The following is a 12,300-nucleotide window of genomic DNA, read 5'->3' on the forward strand; positions in this document are numbered from 1 at the left end:
AGTATATTCTATCTTTCTATACTTATAATTACACCATTACGACAGTGTCTACCTAGGTAGACTTTGCGCAAAGTTTTCTGCGTGGGTACCGCTGTCTCATCTATTTCAGCTGCCAAGCCGATTGCTACTTAAGATGTGTTCCGGTTGAACAGTGAGATATGGCAGTGAAATTATAGGGTGCAAAGGCACGATATCGTAATTCTCCTAAATGGCAATGTATAAGAGATACCTCGGGGGTACGTTATAAATTTAGACGAATTTAAAATTTGGTAGACACAACGTTCGTGATTTTATTCATGTGTATGCGACAGTCACTTACCATCAGGCGGACGATAAGCTTGTATTGTTCTAAATTGCATAAAATAATAACGCTCTTAAATTAAAAGAGAAAATTAAAACAATATTGTTAATTCAAGAAATATTTTCATAAAACAACAGCTGGTCGATGTTTAAGCGAAACAAAATATACACAGGTAATTTTGCTTACCTGGAATCGAACTTGATACTATTGAGTTCGGGGGAAACTTAACACCAATATTTCTTTCTGGCCACCCTCTATGAAATGTGGAGTGGGGTGAACTTATGTTCTGAACCATATCCTAAAAAAAGTTAGTGCGAATATTAAATGCTTAATAAAATATTATACTAGTAGTTCTACGTATTATTCTATATTGCGAACATGATTCTATATTTTGTTATCAAGTTCAAGTTCATGTAAAAAGAATAAGAGCTGAGTTTCTTGTCAATTCTTCATAGCTCGGAAGCCAGGATATTATATGAGTCCTAAAAAAAATACGCTTGCCATAGTAATAAATAACTAAATGAATACTATATATCTGAACTTATTGCAACTAATGATTTCTGTAAATATAGCGAATAATAGTCGAAAGCTCAAATAAATAAATAAAAGAAAAAAATTAAAACTATTGATGCTGTAATTTCAATGCAGAAAAGATTTATCTCGAATTTTAATAAACTGAAACACTTATTCTATCTCTCAAGTTGTGTATATATAAAACTTTTCTGATACAAACAAAATAATCATTTACGTCATATCATCGTTCAATAATAATTTATGCTTGTCACTATTAAGTTATACTGATATCATTGACACGAGAATTGCTTCGTAATCATGAATAAACATAATGTAATGTACTCTGAAATCTGTCGACTGGAAATTATAAAATAAAATCTAATATTGTAATATGAGATAAGTCAGATACATGCACATGAAGTATTTAGTGATCGTAGGACTATCATCATCATCATATATATCTACAGTTATATAATTTTATGCGTCTTCATCATCATAATGATGTACGATCTTCTTCTTTTTCCAGCCAGGAATAACGGGGTCACAGAGTATTGATATGATGACCACATATTTTTAGACTGTAATTATTTGCTCATATTTTTATGAGAAAATTAAATTCAATATGTCAACAGACTTATATAAAAACATCTTTAATACTTATTTCAGTTTTTTTAACGGTGTAGGTATTTCCTTATCGGAACAAAACGGCACACAGAATGAAACAAAACTTTTTACAATGATCTATTTGGAATGGAAATATTTTTAAATAATTTGACTTAGAAAAATATGTATTCTATATGATTATACGTGTGTAAAATAAATAATAATTGACTGTACCTCAATAATTTAGCCGCAAAACAAAGGATTTAAAAGATCACATGGATGACTAGCCATATCATAAATCATATCATAATAGTATGCGCCCTATACCTACCTAATTATATTTTAGACCTTTTATCCTAGCAAATTAAAAATATTTTGGATGATTAATAAAAAATATTAATTATTTTTACTAACCTTACATTTATTTTCATATTGATTAATACATATGTAGTATATGTTAATCTATACATATACCTAAATAAAATTGGAGTGTCTGTTTCTAATATTGAAATAACCGTTTTTTACTATATAGTAAAAATGCATATGCATATGAATATATATACGGTACATACACCATAATATCATTTTTTAGAATTTTTGTTTGTCTGTCTGTCTATCTGTCTGTGTGTGTGTAATATCTGATGTAATAAGGAGTAACTTAGTGTACTTTTATTTTAGAAAAATAAAGTTGTATTGTATATAATATTATGTTATCATTTATTAAATAATTTGAAATTAATTATTCCACATACACATGAATGAATAAAGTTTATTTACAATATATGGTCTTAGTAATTAATTTTATACCATTATCCTTCTCCTGTAGGTATTACGAAACGGGGTCTATTAGGCCTCGAGCTATCGGCGGCTCCAAGCCTCGAGTGGCAACAGCAGAGGTGGTCAGCAAAATAGCACAGTACAAACGCGAGTGCCCCTCTATCTTCGCTTGGGAGATCAGGGATCGCCTGTTGAGCGAAGGAGTCTGCACCTCTGATAATATTCCTAGCGTGAGTATATTTTCCTTCATTATTTTGTGTAAAGTGTCTATATATTTTTCTGGTACATAATAATGTCTTATTTTTTTTAAATGTAAATATTTGAAATATCTGCTAATAATTAAATTAATAATTGCTATTCCAACGTATAAAAAATAAATTTATTATTACTGTAATTTATTGGAAAACGGTGTTGGTGACAATTTTATAAATATGTCAATAGTAAGTAAATTATATAATATGCCATTATTTGTTTGCCTAAATAATTAAAAGAAAATTGATAAAACATTTACTAAACGTATATATTATTTAAAAAAAATAGAATTAGATGTAGACTCTTCAGCGTGGATAACTCAGTCTCACCTATTTCAGCCGCCAAAAGCTTTCTACCTCTCGGTTGTAGGGAACATTAGGCAGTGGATTTACAGGATAAAAGGCATGACACCTTAGTCGTATGGAATGACAAAAATCTAAGGCTATAGAGAAATAAAATACAATTTTATTGAAAACAATTTAAATATAACGCAGCTAAAAATATTTTCCTCAAATCAGTGCTAAATGGAAAAACTGCGTTTCGAAACGCCTTTGAAAAGTATGAAATCATGAAAGGGCGAACCTTGAAACACAATGGTTTTGTCCATCTATACAGCTATATATGTGTCTACAGGATGCTATAACGCCTTATCTTACCCCCGCACTATACAGGAGTCCCCTTTCGGTCCCCCCTCATCCCTCCCCCGGCACTTCGTGGCAAAACAATATGACGTTATAACTTTTTTCTTCATTTTTTCCCCTTTTTGAATACGGGGCCGCTCCCTTCTGGGACATCCTTTAGACGTCGATACGTCTTCGAATATATAGGTTGATGCTTTTATAATAATGTCGACTAGCCCTCTCGCAATTCTCGCTCCAACTTTATTTTGGGTTCGTATGCATAGATAAGTATTGTCTATTATATGTTGTATATATGTATGTAGATCAATCTTGATGAACATACTTATTACTAGATCACCATTGCGTACAAAAATTTGTAACAAAATAAATATATTATTTAAAAAAATTAAGGGAAATAGTTTTTATTTATATTAAATGATATTAACACGATGGACATGCTATTAAGTATAATCGATATGATATTCCTTATGGGGCTGAGAGAAGAAGAGTGAAAGTTTAAAGAAAGCTGTATTTACATACGAAAGTGATTTTCATGTTCAGGTAGTATTCGGAGATACTTTACTCTTTAGGTACTTTATATTAAAATTTTAATTTAATTTATTTCATTTACGAAAATGTTATTAAACCTAAAATGAAAATAAAAAGCTACAACCAAAATTATAGTCCAATAGAAACACCATAAAAGTTAACGTAGCGGACGATTTCAATCATAACACAGTGAGTCTACAAAAATTACACCAGCGTTTTACGACTCGCACTCAAAAGAGAATCTTAAACACCCTTTTACCTAAAATATCTCCCTTTCGAATACTTAACATAAATTAATTAAGAAATACGCACCATCACCCTGTTGGTGACGTTTTTCGTGAAAAAAGCAGCACATTAAGTACTCGCCGTCAAGAATATCGAGAAAAACATAAAACCGAAACAGAGGGAAATCTCGAAACGAGACAGCTATATGGCGTTATTAATGAGAACGAAAGAGTTGGAGGGATGTCTCTTTTTCTACCGCCTAAAGGGGGAAAAGAGGGCGATTTTGACACGGCATGAATAAAGAAAATATGAGGGCTTTTGTTACCGTAAAAATTCCTGTACAGGGGATAAAGTCTTTAAGTTATCAGTGCGGCAACCTCTGAGGGAGGTTATGTTATATAAACAGATAGGTAGAGAGCTGTAATATATACAAGAGTTACGTTTGATGTAAACGTCTCTCTAATATCGGTTATATTGGGTGTTTTCGTAGGTATATTGTCTCAACGATGCTTGGATATGGAATATATTAATATTTGGGGGCTTGATATAGGTTAAACTCGTGCCTTATTTCATTAAATATGACGAGATGTGAAAATTCTCGACGCAATAATATATTTTTTTATAGTCTACAAATATGACCAATGATAATTTATTAGAACAGTAATAATACAAACTCTTTATTGTGCACTGAGAACAAATACCAAGAGAAAAACATACTGTCTTTCTGTGTTGGAAAATGCAATAAGAAAAGCGATCTTATCGCTTAAATGCAACCTCTAACTGTGAATCTGGAAGTACAGAAAAAAATCAGACACCGACATTATTGTAAAATACAAATATTACTATTTTACAATATTTTCAATTCAAAATAAGGATACTGATAAGGAATAGTGATAGGCTGTTAATCATATTTATTAATAGGAAATTTTATGTCGACCCTACTTAATATTTCTATGGTAGATTAACGACAAACAACAGCATAAAAAATGTCGTTAAGCCTTTACAGAGAAGACCCTTAACTAAAAACTAGTAACGAGAGTGTACCCTGTTAACTATTCATACCCTAAACGTTCCTTTGTGCTATCCAAAATTAGATTCTGCAATTGCAAATATAAAGTTCAATTTCGATTATTGATAATGAATGTGTGGTGAGAGGGTCAATAGTTGTCACAGGGTCATGTCGGAGAGAACATGCGTTCCCGTTGCAAATCACTTCCGGGCCACTAAATCCAGGCCAAATTAATGCATTTAGCACGCTCCCCGGCCCTTGGCTGGGGATGACAACTTTATTTCATTGTATCGCTATATTTTCTTGTCACTTAGTGACAGGCGTATTGCATTTTTGTGGCGGTGATTTCACGTTGACTTTTACTGGATTGATATTAGGACTCGATGTAATAGAATCTAAATAATTGAAAATTGTTCCTTTCTCATCTATCTGTAAATAGTAATCGATGTCTGCAGCATGAGAATAGAATGAGGACTTACATTAAAAAAATACCAAAATATATTATATTATCTTGAAGTCTTGGCGTATATTTGGGGTTGTATTTTTATGAGAATATTAATAATTTTACTATTATTAGTGTGATGTGAGAAAATTGTCAAAATAATAATTTTTATTTTAATAAGTAAATAAACAGGCAATATATACTATATATGTATATAATAATATATAATATATAGTCACTTATAAATTATTACAATTTATGCGTCATCATCATAATAATATACATATAAGAGAAGAATAAATAGGTATGTAGTCTACTAATATCAGGCTGGCCAGTGGAATTAATATTAGATTTTATTTCTTCTCTGATATCCGCATAATACAATTTAATACGACTAAAAACACAATGTAGTTATTTCTGAAATCACTTGTATTTTATAAAAAATATTAGTATTTTTCAATATTAGACACATATATCCTTATCTTACACAGTCAATACAATACGGGTAATAAATAGCTTGTTGAGAACACTGATTTAAAATATCATTACGGTACATATCTCTGATTCGGATCTCACGGGGCCCGCCAGAGCGAATATATCAGCAACAAATTGTAACAAAGGAGTCCAGCAAAGGAGATTATCGTAGATGGCGCGTGGCGCGCACGTGACGTGCATGTGGTCGGCGATAGTAACATTCACCCTATTCGGACACCGCTATTGAAAATTGAATTATAACTCCTACTCATAAAGCGTATTTTTTATTAACAAAAAATATATATTGAAGATCGAATCCGCGATAATGTAAAATGAGTACTGTGCCACAAGATATTAAAAGTGTTTTTGGACAGCAGAAAATGTCATGAACTTACTTTAAAGTAAGAAGTGTTGGAGGGAAATTAATACCACAATTCGAAGGATTTAAGGCTTATATTGATGTTGAGTGTGTAATCAGTTGAACAAATAAATATACATAATTTGGTTGTCTTGTCCGTGTGTGGTTAATGTCAGTGTCGTTTGCAAAATAGCTTCAGGGAATATAAAAAAATACTGTATTTATTTGTTTTCCTGTATATAATAGCCCTTTGTAATATTTGAATACCTACCCTAGTCTTTCTTTACAGTTTTATAATTAGAAACAAAAAACAATCATGACCAAATCATTCATAGTAAACATGTATTTTATTTATTTCATATTCGGAGTTTCACTATAATATAAATTTATTAAAATTTATTAAAATCATATTTATAATTATATACGTATTTATATATTTTTTATCGAACAACCACCTATAATTAAATAATATCGCATGAATATTAAATTGAATAGACGCAGTGTTATTTTTCCCAACCGTTTTGCCGAAAATATAATTTAAAAAATTTATACCGACTTCCTTCAGAAAATTTTCCCCTGAAAATATTTGGACCTAATATATGAAAAATGTGCCACATCGTTCGAGCTATTCAGTGTTAATGATAATTGTTCATGCCTGCATACGATTGAACATCATTAATATAAAGGATATAGACTCTTATCACTTAAATCCGCATCTTCAATGTTCTAATAAAATATATCAACCCTTCCGTTTATCCACAACGAGTTAATTACAATGTTTGCGTCCAACCGTTGGTTCCCCTTCGCTTGTAACATCTAGGTACTTACCTACTGTAACGAGAGCAACACTTATAATCGCTTTTTTTTATACCACAGTGGTGGCAATCAAAGATACTTTCTTTTTCTTATTAGAGCATTTATACTCATGTAGAATAGTAAACGATATCATACTATTACCATACTAATGTATATTAATTTTTAATGTATACCATTTGGTATATTACAAAGAGAATATGAAAAAGTTTATTTTGTACATTTTTATGAAAAATTCTTAAGGAAATGGATGTTACAATAGTAATTAAATAATTATGAAAATGCACGTTACGACGGCAATTGATAGTCATATACTAAACTTAAATATTATAGTTGTAGATAAAACTATTTAAAAAATACAATTCGTACACATTGTACATATGTTACTACTTATCAAGACGGAGAACGCACTGGCAAACTGAGAACTTTTTTCGTGCGTTTGTGCAAGTTAAACTCAGAAACTGAATAAAAGCTTAGAAAGTGCTCTTATAGCAAACTAAAAAATTAATAATGCAAAAGTGACATTAAATAATATTGTTTTAAAAAATACAATTACTTTCCTACTCGTACCTTGTTATAGGTAAAACAATTTCTGAAATGGATTATATATTTTCATATATTTATTCTTTATAAATTCGTTCAATATTATAATATAAAAATTCATAATTGTCGAATAAGCTTGGTCAACAGATACAGTGTTACCGTAGAGAGGGAACGGGCGAGCGAGCGACGCAAGCGGAGCGAGGGTGTCAAGCGAAGCGAGATAAATATCGCTACGCCACGTGCGCGCTAAGCCGGGATATGCAATTTTTGTATTACGCTCTTTTAATATTACCCTACAAGTTTTAGAGTGATCAAGTATTTTATGAGAGTTACTAAACACCATATTAATATTTTTTAAACTAAATTGAAAGAGGATTTGATTTTGTTTTATTTATACATATTTTTTGTTATTTGTAATCTAAAAAATATATGTATATACAAAATAGTCACCAATTATTTAAAAAACCATTCATGTAAAGAACTTTACGTTACTGGCCAGTAACATAAAACTGTATCTAATTATACAAAAAAAATTACTCTATAAGTTTTATTTTTTTTTTTATTTGTAACTAGCTGTACCGGCGACTTCGTTCGCGTGGAATTTAACTTTATTTTTCTAAAATAAAAGTAGCCTAAGTTACTCCTTATTACATCAGCTACCTGCCAATAAAAGTCCCATCAAAATCGGTCCAGCCATTTCAGAGATTAGCCATAACAAACAGCCAGACAAAAATTGTAAAAAATGTTAATTTGGTGCATGTACCGTATTTATATTCATATGCATGTAGTAAAAAACGGTTATTTCAATATTAGAAACAGACACTCCAATTTTATTTATATGTATAGATTAAAAACTCAGACACCACCGATTTAAAAAATACTTTCATTTAAAAAACGTTACATTACTAGTTAGTAACATAAACTCTAAAAAGTAGAGGTTAATTAAATAGAGATAGTATGTAATATTATGTTATCTGTGGAGATAGTAAATAATTAATAGATACCTACGTCTATTATATACATTGGGCATATGTAATCCTCTGTCAGAATCTTATTGGTTCAATGTTCTGTATACATAAAGCTTGATTAAGGTAACTAATAGTGGCCAGTATTTAAAATTTAACATTAATGAAATTCAATTATGTAGGTGTTTAAGAAACTTGCAATGACACGCATCTTTTATTGACAGTTGGTGATCAGTATTAACATCGGTAATCAATCAGTAATAACATCATTAATGATGTTATTACTGATTAAATTGGCACTCTTATTCTTTATTATTAAGGCGTATTCTTAAGGATCATTGTTTAAAATGTTTGCTCTCTGCACTCTTTCTCTATATACATTTAAATTGTCAATTTCTTTTCCTCCATTTCTAGTAAACAGGTTGATAAGTTTTTCCTTCACATATATTTTTTTTCAATAGATGATAATGGAATGTTGCATCTGCCTGCGCTAACAGTTTGGGGAATGATAGGATCACTATAAGGTTAAGTCAGTCAGTCCATCGTGGCAAATTCACCAGGAGTTTGTCTCTATGGTTTCCAGGGATAACCGCGTAGAGTTCAACCTGAAATGATACATTGTTAGCATGGGGTACTAATCCCCATTACTAATAATCAACTTCGCCCCTCCTTGACATATTAATATCTACATACGTTAATAGTGTACATATATTATATTACAGCATATATGTAATACGGTAATACTGGTAATACTAACACATATAATGTGTAGTAACAGATTGCGTATATTAACGTTAAATCCCACAGCGCGGCCCGTTCCGGCCGAAATCATGCCGAACCACTCGTCTGCTGATCCCAGTATACCGTCAACAAAAACATCAAATTTCATAAATTAATATTTATGTTTAGTGACATTACATTTAGTTTTATCAATCGCATCTTTACATAGTCTGTAAGTCACTAATTTACAGACTGAGTAAAAATTATATGTACCTAAACAATAACTAAACGTTTTCGTTTATTATTTATTAATAGAACAATAAATATAATAGCATTTCTCTACCAACAGTAGTTTTGGAAACTACTATATTTTAATTTAATCACACAAAAACAATATAACTTTTAAATCAATTTAATTCTTAAAGTAGATAATAAGTTTAAGTTATAATATATATAAGTTTAATAATATATTATAAAATATAGTCCCGCTCCATCTACCTGTAGATTTGTGATAAACTTAAAAACTACAAACTTCATTCAACAATAGAGTAATTTCTGAAGATTTTAGGTAGGTATTGATAATTCATTAGTTTTGTTTAAACTTACAGAAATACTCGTACGAAACCGAGGCGGATCGCTAGTCTATAATATTTGATCCTTGTTTATACAAATAATCAAGAGTTTCACCATAGTCTTTGTTGTGCGGACAGTACAAGACCTCCCCTTATCCGGGGTGATATTAAATAGCGATAACATCAACTGATATTAGATAAGATACCATTACAAATAACAAGTACTTATTGGGGTACGTATCGAATTAAATTATTTTTATTGCTGTCTAAAAGAAATACCTCTAGTAACATATACAAATGAATATAAAATACGCCAATAATAATTCGTTTTATTACATACTAGCTGTGCCCGCAGTTTCAACCACATGAAATGTATATGTTATTCTGATATATAAACTAAATTAATTAAAGTTTCAACAAAATCCGTTTAGTAGTTTTTGCATGAAAGAATAAGAAAGTTTCGCGTTTACATATAATATTAATAAGATATTTAAATTGGACATTGAGGCATATGTCAATCTTAGTCCAATGGACTCCTCAGTGATTGATCATGGGCTTCATGTCATCATATCACATTGTATACACAGTGGTACTGTACATTTACTTATATATAATCGACATCACCACTTACCACCAGGCGCTAGCTAGTAACATAAAGGCAGACATGATGTAAAAAAACCAATAATGAGACGTGATGCCTTCACATTATGTCTTACCTATAAGAAATCTCCAATTTATGGGTCTTATTTTACTCTACAGCCTTTACAATAATAAAAGAAGGTAATTATATCAAATACTTTGAATTAAACTATTTCTATTTCTTTATTTATCTGTAAAGCTATAGTACAGATATCTTTTACCATATTTATGTTTTTAGAACAAAATATATCTTAAAATATTTTGTTTTTATCCTGTGATTTGTCTCACTAACGTCTAATTATTTCCATCCTATTTTCTAATAATTGATTCTGCAATTTTATTCTCATTAATATTATAAATGAGAAAATTTGTGAGTATCGATGGATATATGAATGTTTATGACTCTTTCATGCAAAAACTACTGAACGGATTTTAATGAAACTTTACAGTAATATAGTTTGCACGTCATAATAACACACAGGCTATAAATTTCGTGCTGTTGAAACCGCAGGCACAGCTAGTCTCAATAATGTAAAAAATAGACATGTCTAATAATTGCAGGTACTTAGCTGATAGATCCTATACAAAGAACTACTAATAACAAATTTGAGTATTACTTTAATCTTATTTTCGTCTATATTATATATTGAATCATGTTGAACACTGTTATATACTACCGTCTAATTTACCTACATTTATTTAAATTGTAAGTTTAAGACAATCCGGCCCAACAAGGCATTCTTAGGGCCCTTTCAGTTGAGCGCACATCAAACGCGTAAACTCCCTCCCTACACTATATAACAGTCATAATCAGATGTTTAGGCTTTCTTTGATAAGCAACATTACCGTCTTTGGAGGGATTTAATTTGTTTTCACTAATACCACAAAGTTGTGAGATGCTGTGCTATTTCTTTGTGAACAATTTGACTTAATAATTTTGAACCTGTCGCTACCAAGTAATTATATCCATAATACTATACAAAAGGTAGAGTTAAAGCGAACCGAGCAAATCATTGCTCGTTCTATTTGTATTTAATAAATTATGTAAATATGAGAAGAGCATTTTATGAGCCTAAGAGCATTTTTCTTTACTGAACAGCTGTCATGAACTATTTTTTATAGTGTTACATAAATCTACCTAGTTCAATGTCTTTACTTGTCTAATTTGTATTTTTTTGCTATGTTAATCTAAATCCATTTTAAGTTATTTAGACTTAAACATCTATATAAGTAAATAGGCACTAATATTGTAAACAGAAAATACTTATATTTTTATATTTCTTTATAGTAAAGAAACTAAAAAAATACTTGAATATTTTTAATATTTTTTCGCCAATACAAAACTACATAATTACCGGGACATTTATTCCACGCGAGCAGCACCGTAGGCACCGACTAATTCTATACGTATTATTTTTAAAAACCAAAGTTGCCAGTTTAAGGTATATACATATGTATATACCTATATGTACATATAGTTAAGTGTTTTACTCTAACAGTAAATGAATATTGCAACTGAATTCAGTACCAACACTGAATCATTATAATTGCATATATTTCGCATCTTCAGTTAGTGTATATTTGTATTTGTTTTTCTCATAGCTAGCCCGATAAACAAGTGTCGTCGTTTAGCTGGAATCTCGTTAGTGTATTGGGGTGCGCCCCCCGACGCATTCAAATCTCGACATATGCTGTACGTTTTACGCAGTTTTAATTTTAATCCACTCATGCTATTTTGCATTTCATAATAATAGATATATTTAGTACATTTATTTTGAAAATAATAACAATAATCCTGGATAATTTACACATCACCATCTATATTTTCCCAAGCTAAACAGAACTAGTGTTATAGATACTAAATATATAATAAATATACTTAAATATATTTTTTGCAACTGCATACATATATACATAGAAACAAC

At 30.4% G+C, this 12,300-nt stretch overlaps 1 protein-coding gene across 3 annotated transcripts in view; it reads left to right on the forward strand.

Annotated features, from left to right (window-relative positions):
- Window positions 1-12,300, forward strand: part of LOC131853900 (paired box protein Pax-6-like) — a 59,452-nt gene that overhangs the window by 10,065 nt on the left and 37,087 nt on the right. For all 3 annotated transcript variants that reach the window (XM_059204980.1, XM_059204981.1, XM_059204982.1), the window contains exon 4: window positions 2,244-2,424. In XM_059204980.1, the coding sequence (XP_059060963.1) occupies window positions 2,244-2,424 (181 nt within the window). The remainder of the gene's footprint in view (window positions 1-2,243; window positions 2,425-12,300) is intronic.

Source organism: Achroia grisella, unplaced genomic scaffold (genome assembly GCF_030625045.1).
Source record: "Achroia grisella isolate CSIRO2021 unplaced genomic scaffold, CSIRO_AGI_Agris_v1 utg918, whole genome shotgun sequence".
Classification (NCBI taxonomy): domain Eukaryota; kingdom Metazoa; phylum Arthropoda; class Insecta; order Lepidoptera; family Pyralidae; genus Achroia; species Achroia grisella.